This window comes from Oncorhynchus masou, unplaced genomic scaffold, assembly GCF_036934945.1.
Source record: "Oncorhynchus masou masou isolate Uvic2021 unplaced genomic scaffold, UVic_Omas_1.1 unplaced_scaffold_497, whole genome shotgun sequence".
Classification (NCBI taxonomy): Eukaryota; Metazoa; Chordata; class Actinopteri; order Salmoniformes; family Salmonidae; genus Oncorhynchus; species Oncorhynchus masou.
Window position 1 is genome coordinate 116,680 of NW_027011368.1, and position 18,499 is coordinate 135,178.

The window sequence follows — 18,499 nt, forward strand, 5'->3', positions numbered from 1 at the left end:
CAACCGTACACTACACATGTATACTACACCTGTACACTACACATGTATACTACACCTGTACACTACACCTGTACACTACACCTGTACACTAGACCTGTACACTACACCTGTACACGACACCTGTATACTACACCTGTATACTACACCTGTACACTACACATGTATACTACACCTGTACACTACAGCTGCACACTACACCTGTACACTACACCTGTACACTACACCTGTACACTACACCTGTACACTACACCTGTATACTACACCTGTACACTACACCTGTACACTACACCTGTACACTACACATGTATACTACACCTGTACACTACACCTGTATACTACACCTGTACACTACACATGTATACTATACCTGTACACTACACATGTATACTACACCTGTACACTACACCTGTACACTACACCTGTACACTAGACCTGTACACTACACCTGTACACTACACCTGTATACTACACCTGTATACTACACCTGTACACTACACATGTATACTACACCTGTACACTACACCTGTACACTACACCTGTACACTAGACCTGTACACTACACCTGTACACTACACCTGTATACTACACCTGTACACTACACATGTATACTACACCTGTACACTACACCTGTACACTACACCTGTACACTAGACCTGTACACTACACCTGTACACTACACCTGTATACTACACCTGTACACTACACATGTATACTACACCTGTATACTACACCTGTACACTACACCTGTACACTAGACCTGTACACTACACCTGTACACTACACCTGTATTCCTCACCTGTACACTACACATGTATACTACACCTGTACACTACACCTGTACACTACACCTGTACACTAGACCTGTACACTACACCTGTACTCTACACCTGTACACTACACCTGTATACTACACCTGTACACTACACATGTACACTACACATGTACACTACACCTGTACACTACACCTGTACACTACACCTGTATACTATACATGTATAATATACCTGTACACTACACCTATTCACTATACCTGTACACTACACATGTACACTACACCTGTACACTACACCTGTAAACTAAACCTGTACACTACACCTGTACACTACACCTGTACACTACACCTGTACACTACACCTGTACACTAGACCTGAACACTACACCTGTACACTACACCTGTATACTACACCTGTACACTACACATGTATACTACACCTGTACACTACACATGTATACTACACCAGTACACTACACCTGTACACTACACCTGTACACTAGACCTATATACTACACTTATACACTACACCTATACTCTACACATGTATACTGCACCTGTACACTACACCTGTAAACTACACCTATACACTACACCTATGCACTACACCTGTATACTACACCTGTACACTACACCTGTACTCAACACCTGTACGCTACACCTGTATACTACACCTGTACACTACACCTGTACTCTACACCTGTACACTACACCTGTATACTACACCTGTACCTTACACCTGTACACTACACATGTACACTACACCTGTACACTACACCTGTATACTACACCTGTACACTACAACTGTATACTACACCTGTGCACTACACCTGTATACTACACCTGTACACTACACCTGTACACTACACCTGTACTCTACACCTGTACACTACACCTGTATACTACACCTGTACACAACTCCTGTATACTACACCTATACACTATACCTGTACATTATACATGTACACTACACCTGTACACTATACCTGTACACTACACCTGTACACTATACCTATACACTATACCTGTACATTATACATGTACACTACACCTGTACACTATACCTGTACACTACACCTGTACACTACACCTGTACACTATACCTGTAGACTATACCTGTACACTATACCTGTACACTACACCTGTACACTACACTTGTACACTATACCTGTACACTACACCTGTACACTACACCTGTACACTATACCTGTACACTACACCTGTACACTATACCTGTACACTACACCTGTACACTACACATGTACACTACACCTGTACACTACACCTGTACACTACACCTGTACACTCTACCTGTACTCTACACCTGTACACTACACATGTACACTCCACCTGTACTCTACACCTGTACACTACACCTATACACTACACCTGTACACTACACCTGTACACTACACATGTACACTCCACCTGTACTCTACACCTGTACACTACACCTGTACACTACACCTGTACACTACACCTGTATACTATATCCATACACTACACCTGTACCCTACACATGTATACTACACCTGTATACTACACCTTTACACTACACATGTATACTACACCTGTACACTACACCTGTACACTACACATGTATACTACACCTGTACACTACAACCGTACACTACACATGTATACTACACCTGTACACTACACCTGTACACTACACCTGTACACTAGACCTGTACACTACACCTGTACACTACACCTGTACACTACACCTGTATACTACACCTGTACACTACACCTGTACACTACACATGTATACTACACCTGTACACTACAACCGTACACTACACATGTATACTACACCTGTACACTACACATGTATACTACACCTGTACACTACACCTGTACACTACACCTGTACACTAGACCTGTACACTACACCTGTACACTACACCTGTATACTACACCTGTATACTACACCTGTACACTACACATGTATACTACACCTGTACACTACACCTGTACACTACACCTGTACACTACACCTGTATACTACACCTGTACACTACACCTGTATACTACACCTGTACACTACACATGTATACTACACCTGTACACTACACATGTATACTACACCTGTACACTACACCTGTACACTACACATGTATACTACACCTGTACACTACAACCGTACACTACACATGTATACTACACCTGTACACTACACATGTATACTACACCTGTACACTACACCTGTACACTACACCTGTACACTAGACCTGTACACTACACCTGTACACTACACCTGTATACTACACCTGTACACTACACCTGTACACTACACATGTATACTACACCTGTACACTACAACCGTACACTACACATGTATACTACACCTGTACACTACACATGTATACTACACCTGTACACTACACCTGTACACTACACCTGTACACTAGACCTGTACACTACACCTGTACACGACACCTGTATACTACACCTGTATACTACACCTGTACACTACACATGTATACTACACCTGTACACTACAGCTGCACACTACACCTGTACACTACACCTGTACACTACACCTGTACACTACACCTGTACACTACACCTGTATACTACACCTGTACACTACACCTGTACACTACACCTGTACACTACACATGTATACTACACCTGTACACTACACCTGTATACTACACCTGTACACTACACATGTATACTATACCTGTACACTACACATGTATACTACACCTGTACACTACACCTGTACACTACACCTGTACACTAGACCTGTACACTACACCTGTACACTACACCTGTATACTACACCTGTATACTACACCTGTACACTACACATGTATACTACACCTGTACACTACACCTGTACACTACACCTGTACACTAGACCTGTACACTACACCTGTACACTACACCTGTATACTACACCTGTACACTACACATGTATACTACACCTGTACACTACACCTGTACACTACACCTGTACACTAGACCTGTACACTACACCTGTACACTACACCTGTATACTACACCTGTACACTACACATGTATACTACACCTGTATACTACACCTGTACACTACACCTGTACACTAGACCTGTACACTACACCTGTACACTACACCTGTATTCCTCACCTGTACACTACACATGTATACTACACCTGTACACTACACCTGTACACTACACCTGTACACTAGACCTGTACACTACACCTGTACTCTACACCTGTACACTACACCTGTATACTACACCTGTACACTACACATGTACACTACACATGTACACTACACCTGTACACTACACCTGTACACTACACCTGTATACTATACATGTATAATATACCTGTACACTACACCTATTCACTATACCTGTACACTACACATGTACACTACACCTGTACACTACACCTGTAAACTAAACCTGTACACTACACCTGTACACTACACCTGTACACTACACCTGTACACTACACCTGTACACTAGACCTGAACACTACACCTGTACACTACACCTGTATACTACACCTGTACACTACACATGTATACTACACCTGTACACTACACATGTATACTACACCAGTACACTACACCTGTACACTACACCTGTACACTAGACCTATATACTACACTTATACACTACACCTATACTCTACACATGTATACTGCACCTGTACACTACACCTGTAAACTACACCTATACACTACACCTATGCACTACACCTGTATACTACACCTGTACACTACACCTGTACTCAACACCTGTACGCTACACCTGTATACTACACCTGTACACTACACCTGTACTCTACACCTGTACACTACACCTGTATACTACACCTGTACCTTACACCTGTACACTACACATGTACACTACACCTGTACACTACACCTGTATACTACACCTGTACACTACAACTGTATACTACACCTGTGCACTACACCTGTATACTACACCTGTACACTACACCTGTACACTACACCTGTACTCTACACCTGTACACTACACCTGTATACTACACCTGTACACAACTCCTGTATACTACACCTATACACTATACCTGTACATTATACATGTACACTACACCTGTACACTATACCTGTACACTACACCTGTACACTATACCTATACACTATACCTGTACATTATACATGTACACTACACCTGTACACTATACCTGTACACTACACCTGTACACTACACCTGTACACTATACCTGTAGACTATACCTGTACACTATACCTGTACACTACACCTGTACACTACACTTGTACACTATACCTGTACACTACACCTGTACACTACACCTGTACACTATACCTGTACACTACACCTGTACACTATACCTGTACACTACACCTGTACACTACACATGTACACTACACCTGTACACTACACCTGTACACTACACCTGTACACTCTACCTGTACTCTACACCTGTACACTACACATGTACACTCCACCTGTACTCTACACCTGTACACTACACCTATACACTACACCTGTACACTACACCTGTACACTACACATGTACACTCCACCTGTACTCTACACCTGTACACTACACCTGTACACTACACCTGTACACTACACCTGTATACTATATCCATACACTACACCTGTACCCTACACATGTATACTACACCTGTATACTACACCTGTACACTACACCTGTATACTACACCTGTACACTACACCTGTACTCTACACCTGTACACTACACCTGTACTCTACACCTGTACACTACACCTGTATACTACACCTGTACACTACACCTGTACTCCACACCTGTACACTACACCTGTATACTACACCTATACACTATACCTATACACTACACCTTTACACTTAACCTGTACACTACACCTATACACTACACCTATACACTACACCTATACACTACACCTGTATACTACACCTGTACACTACACCTGTACACTACACCTATACATTACACCTATACACTACACCTATACACTACACCTGTACACTACACCTGTACACTATACCTGTACACTACACTTGTACACTACACCTGTACACTACACCTGTACGCTACACCTGTACACTGCACCTGTACACTACACCTATACACTACACCTGTATACTACACCTGTCTGTCCCCATTTGCTGGTGAAGCATTGAGTTGAAGACTCCAGAGCCGCTGGTGAACAAACACCTGAGCTTCGCTGCACGTCATACACCTGTCTGTCCCCATGGGGTTCACATCCTCTGGGAGATCCCCCCCCCCCTCCTCCCCTGTTGTCCACAGTCCCTCGGGCTTCAGATCATGTGTATAAATCAAACTCTTCTCCCATTCAGATAGATCCTGGATGATATTATTTCACACTTGGAGGATATAGATCAACTCTGAAGGACATCACCTTCTCTTCGGTAAGTTGTCTGCAGATTCCACTTGATCAAATCCCTGATACAAAATCATGTGTTAATGGTGCTACTGGGTTTTGTATGGAAGGTGTGGAATCAACGCACACAACGAATTGAGTGTAAATGATCGATGCCGTTTGATAATCGATACAGGCTGGTAACCGAGGGATATTTTACTGAACACATCGGAAAGACAATAATAACAGTCAGCAGTACACTACACCTGTACACTACACCTGTACACTACACCTGTATACTACACCAGTACACTACAGCAGTAGGGTGTCCAGACGGTTTGATATGAATGTATTGATCAACTAAAAATGGATCAATAAAAGTATCTCACTGTAATTCCAGTTGAGATGATGATGTCAGAGTCGGATATGTACGGTGAGAGTAGAGAGGATATCTCACTGAATGCTCTGCACCTTGATGGGGTATGTTCATTTGGATGCTGTGGGTTAACAGCGGACGTTAAAAGGGCTCTATTCAATCCGTAACGCAGACGTTCAGCTTTACAGCTTGATCGACATGTGATGTTCTGGTGGGTCCTGTTAGCCGGGACTGCATTCACAGTAAACGCTGCAATATAAATGTAAAGGTGATCTGAAATGTTTCAGTCATACAGAATGAAGAGAGCCCTAAAGATGCATTCACAGTAAACGCTGCAATATAAATGTAAAGGTGATCTGAAATGTTTCAGTAATACAGAATGAAGAGAGCCCTAATGCAATCAGCAGTTAAAAACATCAACAAAGAGTTGTTTTCGGTAAAAAGCTGAAGGGTTGTGGGGGCTGTAACCACTCTCCGTTACGGACACACTGCTATGGAAGCAAGGACTAAACATCTCCGTTACGGACACACTGCTATGGAAGCAAGGACTAAACATCCATGAAATCAACATTTGTTCGTTTTAAAACCAGGTTTTGAGTTTGTTTACATTCACTTTGTCTACAAAACATTGGAGTAAAAGAAGATATGTTTGGGGTTCTGATGGGGTGCGACTGTTGAACTCAGCTCATGAGGCATTAAATAAGTTATATTCCTCAACAATATATGGGTATATATTATTCATTTAGTCCCAAAAATATGGATGTAGCAACGGCTGATTGCCCCTTAAAGAATAGATGGTAAATCATCTACTCTTTTATTTCCCATAAGTCAGGAGAAAGTTACCACGGTATATTATCATTTAACTCATCCATTCTATTTGACTCGTGTACAAATTAGATTTAAACATTTGTTCTAAATGACGTTTCTATTCAACAGAACCAGTTGTTACACACGACTTGTAATTTTGGGATATTTAGTCGCTGCTTCCGAACCAAACCCTTCTACCCGTCAGCCGTACTGTTAAACGGTTGTTATGACTGGAGGATGAAAAAGAGAATTGATTAAAGCCTGGCTTCTCTAGGGAGTCGGTGTGACAAACAGCCTCTCCCCTCCGTGTGTTCATCTGACTGAGTGGTCCCACTGGAGAGGTTCTGCCCTGGGGGGGGCAGAGAGAGGGGGGGTACATACGTCTTCAGGTCTCAGGTGAGGCAATTCACAACACACCTCATGTGGTTTGCTGAAACATCTCTGTCACAGAGTAGGTGCCTATAAGGGACTGAGACAGGGATAGGGAGCCATTGCTGAAACATCTCTGTACACAGAGTAGGTGCCTATAAGGGACTGAGACAGGGATAGGGAGCCATTGCTGAAACATCTCTGTCACAGAGTAGGTGCCTATAAGGGACTGAGACAGGGATAGGGAGCCATTGCTGAAACATCTCTGTACACAGAGTAGGTGCCTATAAGGGACTGAGACAGGGATAGGGAGCCATTGCTGAAACATCTCTGTACACAGAGTAGGTGCCTATAAGGGACTGAGACAGGAATAGGGAGCCATTGCTGAAACATCTCTGTACACAGAGTAGGTGCCTATAAGGGACTGAGACAGGGATAGGGAGCCATTGCTGAAACATCTCTGTACACAGAGTAGGTGCCTATAAGGGACTGAGACAGGAATAGGGAGCCATTGCTGAAACATCTCTGTACACAGAGTAGGTGCCTATAAGGGACTGAGACAGGGATAGGGAGCCATTGCTGAAACATCTCTGTACACAGAGTAGGTGCCTATAAGGGACTGAGACAGGGATAGGGAGCCATTGCTGAAACATCTCTGTACACAGAGTAGGTGCCTATAAGGGACTGAGACAGGGATAGGGAGCCATTTCAGTGACAGAATTTAATCATTTTGAATTTGGGTTATTAAGGTATTGAATTTGAATGTAATATTTGTTTATGTTTTGAAGGGCAATATCACTCAAACTATCTATTTTGTTCTCATAAGTCCACTGTTGATACAGTCCCAAAATGATTTGCATGTCAACAGTCAAGCGATTTTAATTTAATAATAAGTGCAATTTGCATCATTATAACACATTTCTTCTTAAAAGTCCAGAACCTTGACAACTTGACTGCTGACGTGAAACATTTAGGCACTGTATCAACAATTACTAACAATTACTAACAACAACTAATCAACGTTTCATATATTCAGCTTCTCAGATGCATTCTGATTCAGTTTTCAAATTCAGATCCAAAACCAGAGACAACATCCTGGTACTTTGCCAACCAGGAAAGGTAGAGGACCTCTATGTGATCTCCATAAAGTCTTTGCTTTCAGGAATGGGGTTATATTAGCCAATGGCCAAGCTGGTTTCAATGCTACATTCAAATTCAAAACGCCAACATTTTCTGTTGACCACAGTGTTTGATTCTATCTGTTCTCCTCCACGTTTCCTGGTTGGCAAAGGACCAGGATGTTGTCTCTGGTTTTGAATCTGAATTTAAAGAACTGAATTTGAAAACTGAATCAGAATTCATCTGAGAAGTTGAATATATGAAACGCTGATCCACTTGAAATGATGGTTTGCAAATTTGATACACGGACAATGAATGGAATATCTACTATATTGAAACTGAATTTATAATTATTGAACTTAAATATTCAAATACATTGAATTTTAAAACTGAATGCAATATTAATTCAATTCGGGTTTTTAAACGTGAAATATGTTTGATGATAATAATTTGATGAATTCAATGATTCAATGTACGCATTACAAATTCTAAAAGATTAAATGAAATTTCAACATCTTAATACAAATTCAAAATTGTGGAATTCAAATACAATTTCTATTGGCACTGAAATGGCTCCATTCAGGGAGCAAAGCACAGGTGTTACGCCCATTGAATATGAAGGGGGCTCATGCCATATGTTGGATAGAAATATACCCATCGCTTTCTTCGACACAGAAGTGAACAGATATTACATTTGGCTGTAAGTGCCTCCTTGAAACAAATTAGATGCATAATGCTTCTGCCTGGGAGACGAAAGGGGAAGGACAAGCTGAGCTGTGAGGCCTACAGCATGTTGTCAAAGATGAAGAGCATGGTACTGTTACTATGGACTTTACAGCATGTTGTCAAAGATGAAGAGCCTGGTGCTGTTTATATGGACTTTACAGCATGTTGTCAAAGATGAAGAGCCTGGTGCTGTTACTATGGACTTTACAGCAGGTTGTCAAAGATGAAGAGCCTGGTGCTGTTTATATGGACTTTACAGCATGTTGTCAAAGATGAAGAGCCTGGTACTGTTTATATGGACTTTACAGCATGTTGTCAAAGATGAAGAGCCTGGTGCTGTTTATATGGACTTTACAGCATGTTGTCAAAGATGAAGAGCCTGGTGCTGTTACTATGGACTTTACAGCATGTTGTCAAAGAAGAAGAGCCTGGTGCTGTTTATATGGACTTTACAGCATATTGTCAAAGATGAAGAGCCTGGTACTGTTACTATGGACTTTACAGCATGTTGTCAAAGATGAAGAGCCTGGTACTGTTACTATGGACTTTACAGCATGTTGTCAAAGATGAAGAGCCTGGTGCTGTTTATATGGACTTTACAGCATGTTGTCAAAGATGAAGAGCCTGGTACTGTTTATATGGACTTTACAGCAAAAGATACATCAAAGATATGTGTGTAGTGGATGGCTAAGATACAGCAGCATCGACCTGTTGGAGTAGCATCGATACTGCCTTCCCCAGACCTGTTGGAGTAGCATCAATACTGCCTTCCCCAGACCTGTTGGAGTGGCATCAATACTGCCTTCCCCAGACCTGTTGGAGTAGCATCGCTACTGCCTTCCCCAGGCCTGTTGGAGTAGCATCGCTACTGCCTTCCCCAGACCTGTTGGAGTGGCATCAATACTGCCTTCCCCAGACCTGTTGGAGTAGCATCAATACTGCCTTCCCCAGACCTGTTGGAGTAGCATCAATACTGCCTTCCCCAGACCTGTTGGAGTGGCATCAATACTGCCTTCCCCAGACCTGTTGGAGTAGCATCGATACTGCCTTCCCCAGACCTGTTGGAGTAGCATCAATAATGCCTTCCCCAGACCTGTTGGAGTGGCATCAATACTGCCTTCCCCAGACCTGTTGGAGTAGCATCAATACTGCCTTCCCCAGACCTGTTGGAGTAGCATCAATACTGCCTTCCCCAGACCTGTTGGAGTGGCATCAATACTGCCTTCCCCAGACCTGTTGGAGTAGCATCGATACTGCCTTCCCCAGACCTGTTGGAGTAGCATCAATAATGCCTTCCCCAGACCTGTTGGAGTAGCATCAATAATGCCTTCCCCAGACCTGTTGGAGTAGCATCAATACTGCCTTCCCCAGACCTGTTTGAGTAGCATCAATACTGCCTTCCCCAGACCTGTTGGAGACCTGCAAGTCCTTTTATCCAGGTGCAATAGGGGCGGTCCTCGTCTCCCAGTGGTCCTCGGGCGAGGGTGTATTCCCTGTGCACACAGTTTAACTCTCCAGAGATCATCCATTCTGGGTAAAGAGAAACGTTCCCTGTAGTCCCTAATTGAGCCAGAATAACAGAACAATTCCCCGTGCACACCGTTTACACATCGTTTCAGCTCTCTAAAGTGTTCTAGCGTCACATCGGACACTGTCAGTTCCACAGAGGGCTCCTTGGTAGAGCCAGAATAACAGAACAATAGCCTGCAGGGAGGCCTGTGTGCTGTTTATCAGCTGTCTGTGTGACTGGAGAGGATCGTGACACAGAGCTCCACACGTACTGCAGCTCAGCTGAGACTCTTTGGCTTAATTGTTTACATACCCTACATTATTCATCTCATATGTATACGTATATACTTTACTCTATATCATCTACCGCACCTTTATGTAATACATGTATCACTAGCCACTTTAACTGTGCCACTTTGTTTACATACTCATCTCATATGTATATACTGTACTCTATATAATCTACTGCATCTTTATGTAATACATGTATCACTAGCCACTTTAACTATGCCACTTTGTTTACATACTCATCTCATATGTATATACTGTACTTGATACCATCTACTGTATCTTGCCTATGCTGCTCTGTACCATCACTCATTCATATATCCTTATGTACATATTCTTTATCCCCTTACACTGTATAAGACAGTAGTTTTGGAATTGTTAGATAGATTACTTGTTGGTTATTACTGCATTGTCGGAACTAGAAGCACAAGCATTTCGTTACACTCACATTAACATCTACTAACCATGTGTATGTGACAAATAAAATTTTATTTTATTTTATTTTTAATTATGAGAACACTCGCTGGGAAGGAACTTTCCGTTAAAGGGTCAGACCGCAGTTGAAACTATAACAAAGTGTTATCCAGCCACTTGGCCATTTGGTTAACAGGTGAGGGATGGGGTTTGAGAAATATAGCCACTCTCAAATTCACAGACAGAGCTATGGGTACAAGGACTGACCATCCATGATATCAACATTATAGTTTTAACCGTGTTTGGAGGCTACACAGTGTTTTGTTTACATTTACTTTGTTTACAAACATTGTATTAAAAACAAGTTATATTTTGGGTTCTGATGGGGAATGACAGCTGAACTAAGCTCATGAGGAATTTATACATTTTATTCTGCAAGAATCAACGACTAAATATCATTCATTTAACGGCTCAAAAAAAGGGAGGGATCTACTCCGGGTTGGTCCTTTAAAGGTCCAATGCAGCCGTTTTTATCTCGATATCAAATCATTTCTGAGTAACAACTACCTTACTGTGATAGTTTTACATTAATATTGGTCATAAATTTACAACATTTGCTTTTTAGCCACAACAACAAAAAATTCAAGCAATACATTTTTTTGGACTGTCTGGGAGTCTGAATGAGGTTTGGAACTCTCTTTGTCACCGGTCTATTACAACGTATACCGCCTGGTGATGTCACCGGTCTATTACAACGTATACCGCCTGGTGATGTCACCGGTCTATTTCAACGTATACCGCCTGGTGATGTCACCGGTCTATTACAACGTATACCGCCTGGTGATGTCACCGGTCTATTACAACGTATACCGCCTGGTGATGTCACCGGTCTATTACAACGTATACCGCCTGGTGATGTCACCGGTCTATTTCAACGTATACCGCCTGGTGATGTCACCGGTCTATTACAACGTATACCGCCTGGATGATGTCACCGGTCTATTACAACGTATACCGCCTGATGATGTCACCGGTCTAATACAACGTATACCGCCTGGTGATGTCACCGGTCTATTACAACGTATACCGCCTGGATGATGTCACCGGTCTATTACAACGTATACCGCCTGGTGATGTCACCGGTCTATTACAACGTATACCGCCTGGTGATGTCACCGGTCTATTACAACGTATACCGCCTGGATGATGTCACCGGTCAAGCTGAAACTCTCCCCAAAACCTGCTGATTAGTAGGTAGATTATATTTTCTACCAGCAACTAATAGAAAATAACACTAATACATCTTTTCACACTTTTACAAAAACACAGAAAAAGCTGAATTTTGACTGCTCTGGGCCTTTAAAAGCATGGAATAAGGTGCCACACCATGATGTTAAAGGGGACTATATATACAGATATATTTGACATGAAAACATTGGCAAATGGAAGCATGCTTAGTGATGCTTAATTCATTAGTTGTGGGTCAGTTCCCCACTATAAGGTTAAACTAGGACTTTAGAGATTAACATATATGCAATCATCTAAATGAGATTTTACTACGGACATTTGCTGGATAATTTATGCATTACGTTGATTATTCATGCCGGTTTACTTCTAACTGCCATACTGTATATCTATTAGTGACAGACCATGGTTGCCCACCGCACCTGTCCAATTGAACCCTTAGTAATAATGTATTATGTACAGACTAGATCAATTCATAAATACATTCATTAATAAGTGTCTGTTTATCTTTGAATCGCTTTTTTCCCCCACTTTGTATTCATCTTTTTTTTATTTTATCTCCATCAGTCTCGTTTAATCTGACCTCTGACCTCTGACCTCTGCGGCGTGTAAAGTAAACCATGGAGGATCCTCTCACCCTATATTCATCACTCTACACCAGCAGCCTCCCCACTGCTCTCAACCCCATGAACTACAGCGCTGTTACTGACCTCATGACCAACGCTACGGTCAAACCCTTCAGTGTGTTTCATGGGTGCGAGGAGAATGTGTCAGGGATCCTCTTCGACCTGTCTGTTCAGACCTTCAACGTGTTCCTGGGACTCCCCGCCAACATCTTAGGTAGGTAGGCCAGAGGTTACAGAGGTAAGAGCAGTCCACCAGGAGCCGTAAGGTTGCTGATTCCAATCACAGGAACTATCTTGTACCTTTGAGTCTTTCCAGGGTATTGACCCTTGACCCTATACTCCTTCCAGTGTGTTTATATTTACATAATTCCAGGTTATTGACCCCTGACCCTAAACTACTTCCGGTGTACTTATATTTACATAATTCCAGGGTGTTGACCCCTGACCCTATACTCCTTCCAGTGTGCTTATATTTACATATCTCCAGGGTATTGACCCCTGACCCTATACTCCTTCCAGTGTGTTTATATTTACATATCTCCAGGGTATTGACCCCTGACCCTATACTCCTTCCAGTGTGTTTATATTTACATATCTCCAGGGTATTGACCCCTGACCCTATACTCCTTCCAGTGTGTTTATATTTTGGGTGTCGGGAGCAGAGAAAAACATAATCATTCCTGTCTCTGATGGACTATGAAACTAGCTAATAACATTGTTGTCTTGCCTTGTGGTAGTCATGGTGATTCTGGTCCGTAACCGTAAGGAGCCGTCCTCCTCAGACATCTTCCTGGGCTGTCTGGCCTTCATGGACGCTTACTTTGGCATCATGGTCCCCTTCAGCTATCTGAACATCTACTACTGGCACAGCAAGGATATCTGGTCTGCTCTCATGTTCTCCTTCGGCGTCAAGGTGCAGGGCTATAGGATAACGGAGAATTTAGTGATTCTGGAATTTGGAATTTCAGCGTCTGAAATTGTACCCTGTTACATAGCATACTACTTTTGACCAGAACCCTATGGACACCCTTATGGACACCCCTATAGACACCCCTACAGACACCCCTATTCACACCCTTATGGACACCCCTATAGACACCCCTATAGACACCCCCATGGACACCACTATAGACACCCCTATGGACACCCCTATGGACACCCCTATGGACACCCCTATAGACACCCCTATAGACACCCCTATAGACACCCCCATGGACACCACTATAGACACCCCCATGGACACCCCTATGGACACCCCTATAGACACCCCTATGGACACCCCTATAGACACCCCTATGGACACCCCTATAGACACCCCTATAGACACCCCTATGGACACCCCTATGGACACCCCTATAGACACCCCTATGGACAGCAATATGGACACCCCTATGGACACCCCTATAGACACCCCTATAGACACCCCTATGGACACCCCTATGGACACCCTTATGGACACCAATATGGACATCCCTATGGACACCCCTATAGACACCCATATAGACACCCCTATGGACACCCCTATAGACACCCCTATGGACACCCCTATGGACACCCCTATGGACACCCCTATAGACACCCCTATGGACACCCCTATAGACACCAATATGGGCCCTGGTCAAAATAAGTGCACTATGTTGGGAACATATGTTGTAGAGGTTACATCCAAAATGACACTCAATTCCTTTCATAGTGCTCGTTGGGCTCTGGTCAAATGTAGTGCACTATATAGGGAATAGGGGGGCCACTATCTTGTACGTAACATCTCATCTGTGACATTTGACAATAAGTAAAATTGTTTTTCTCCACCTCCTCCTCCTCTTCCTCCACCTCCTTCCTATTCTCCTCCTCCACCTCCTTCTCCTCCTTCCTATTCTCCTCCTCCACCTCCTTCTCCTCCTTCCTATTCTCATCCTCCTCTTCCTCCACCTCCTCCTCCTCCTTCCTATTCTCCTCCTCCACCTCCTTATCCTCCTTCCTATTCTCATCCTCCTCTTCCTCTTCCTCCAACTCCTTGTCCTCCTTCCTATTCTCCTCCTCCACCTCCTTCTCCTCCTTCCTATTCTCATCCTCCTCTTCCTCCACCTCCTCCTCCTCCTTCCTATTCTCCTCCTCCACCTCCTTATCCTCCTTCCTATTCTCATCCTCCTCTTCCTCTTCCTCCAACTCCTTGTCCTCCTTCCTATTCTCCTCCTCCTCCACCTCTTCCTCCTTCCTATTCTCTTCCTCCTCCTCCTTCCTATTCTCCTTCTCCTCCTCCCCCTCCTCCCCCTCCTTCTCATCTTCCTTTTTCTCCACTTACTTCTCATCCAGGACACCAGCGGTCCTCTGTTCCTGTCCTGTATCTGTTTGGATCGGTTTGTGGCGGTCCTCTTCCCTCTATCCTACGGCCAGCTGAAGGACACCAAGTACAGGGTGTCTCTCTCGGCGGTGGTCCTGGGGCTCACCTTCACCTATGCCTCCGCCAAGACCATCGGGGGCCTGCACAACTTCGAGAAGGTCAGTCCATAGATCAATCAATCACTCAATCAATAGATTAATCAATCAATCCCACTTTATTGTAGAGCACATATTGGACAAAAGTAGCAATACAATGCACTTCACAGTATAACATAATAAATAAATAACGTAAATAAATGAATAAAAACAACTAAAACAAAAAGTTAAAGGTAAAAACACGAAATAAAAACACGGCCAAAAAGGTGCATTTACATATTTCTTTGATAAATGTCCACTTCTGCTACCCTCAGGTCTTCACAGGGACGATCCTGGCAACGTTTGGCTGGATGGTGTTGTGTAACGGGGCCATCCTGGTGGCCCTGAAGAGGTCCAGTGGCTCTGGGAAGGACGACATGCACCCCATGAAGAAGAAAGCCTTCAAGATGGTGATGTCGGTCCTGTCCATCATCGTGTTCAACTACTTGCCTCCGGTGGCTCTGTTCCCTTTTGAGGTGATGACCTGCGTGGGGGCATTGTCCATCGAAATAGATAGATAGAATCACAGACCCACTGACTTCTCCCATTGACCCATTGACTTGACTCCTATTGACTCATTGACCCATTGACTTGACTCACATTGACTTCCATTGAATCACAGACCCATTGACTTGACTCCCATTGACTCATTGACCCATTGACTTGACTCCCATTGACTCATTGACCCATTGACTTGACTCACATTGACTCCCATTGAATCACTTACCCATTGACTTGGCTCCCATTGACTTGACTCCCATTGACTCATTGACCCATTGACTTGACTCCCATTGACTCATTGACTTGACTCCCATTGACTCATTGACCCATTGACTTGAATGAGGACTCCCGTTCTAGTGATTCTATTTCTTGTCCTTAATGATGCCTGATATATATAAAGACACATTCCTCGATGGCTTGTCTACAGGTCTGAACAGTTCCAGTAACTTTCCCCCCAAAATCCCACGTTTGCTAGAAATCCTGGTTGAAAGTTTCCCAGAATAGGAAGGGAATTAAACAGGAAACCCAGAATACTCGCAACAAGGATTTCTGAAAAAACCTGTGAATGTTGGGAAAGTCACCAGAGCGTTGCAACCCTACAGTAGCACTGTCCTCTGTGATGTTGCCAGATGAACAAAGATACAACCCTGTTATGTTGTTCTGATATCCCCTTCCAGGACCACTACCCTCCGGACACGTTCCGCTGCCTGGTGCAGCCGGTGGGGTACGCCTTCGTCAACATCAGCAGTAGTATCCAGCCCATCATCTACCTCTCTCGACTGGAGAAGATCCCTTTCCTCCCTGAGTCCTGGAACAAGTGGGGCTCCTCCTCCTCCAAGGTGAAGGACAAGGAGGTGAAGGTGGAGACCATCTCGCCTGCCTGAATGATGAACGGGCATCAACGTTTCTTGTGAAATTAAGTGATAGGTTCTCAAAATACAGTTGTTATAAATGTATCAACTGGACGATGGAATAAAATGAATGGCCAGGAAACAATGGATGAAAGTAATTTGCTTACATTCCACATAGCTAATATATATCCTGTATATGGTATAGGTTAAGGAGAAACAACAAAACATCTTCATATGTCCTTCAAATCTCTCTCTCACTTCCTGGAACTATTACGTTAGGACTGAGACGACATAATGTGTACAACATGAGAACTACATGTCACACCTGTAAAATACTCAAGATTTGTTTTGTGTGAATCATTTGGAGATAAATACATACGTAATAAAGCTCTTATAAACAGTTATTTTTCCAGTCTTTTGTTTTCCAGTTTTCTTAGAAATGTATAATGATGATATGTTATTATGGAGAGGAGAACCAGATCATTAGTCTGTTATGATGGAGAGGAGAACCAGATCATTAGTCTGTTATGATGGAGGAGAACCAGATGATATTTAGTGTGTTATGATGGAGAGGAGAACCAGATGATGTTTAGAATGTTATGATGGAGAGGAGAACCAGATCATTAGTCTGTTATGATGGAGAGGAGAACCAGATCATTAGTCTGTTATGATGGAGAGGAGAACCAGATGATATTTAGTCTGTTATGATGGAGAGGAGAACCAGATGATGTTTAGTCTGTTATGATGGAGAGGAGAACCAGATGATGTTTAGTCTGTTATGATGGAGAGGAGAACCAGATCATTAGTCTGTTATGATGGAGAGGAGAACCAGATCATTAGTCTGTTATGATGGAGAGGAGAACCAGATCATTAGTCTGTTATGATGGAGGAGAACCAGATCATTAGTCTGTTATGATGGAGAGGAGAACCAGATCATTAGTCTATTATGATGGAGAGGAGAACCAGATCATTAGTCTGTTATGATGGAGAGGAGAACCAGATCATTAGTCTGTTATGATGGAGAGGAGAACCAGATCATTAGTCTGTTATGATGGAGAGGAGAACCAGATCATTAGTCTGTTATGATGGAGAGGA

General features: G+C 43.0%; 1 protein-coding gene across 1 annotated transcript; it reads left to right on the forward strand.

Annotated features, from left to right (window-relative positions):
• The first annotated feature begins 13,571 nt into the window (after window positions 1–13,571).
• Window positions 13,572–17,437, forward strand: LOC135535675 (G-protein coupled receptor 183-like). The gene is made up of 5 exons (XM_064962118.1): window positions 13,572–13,791; window positions 14,315–14,490; window positions 15,891–16,076; window positions 16,328–16,528; window positions 17,231–17,437. Exons 1-5 carry the CDS (start codon window positions 13,572–13,574, stop codon window positions 17,435–17,437), a joined length of 990 nt encoding a protein of 329 aa, XP_064818190.1.
• The last annotated feature ends 1,062 nt before the right edge of the window (window positions 17,438–18,499 follow it).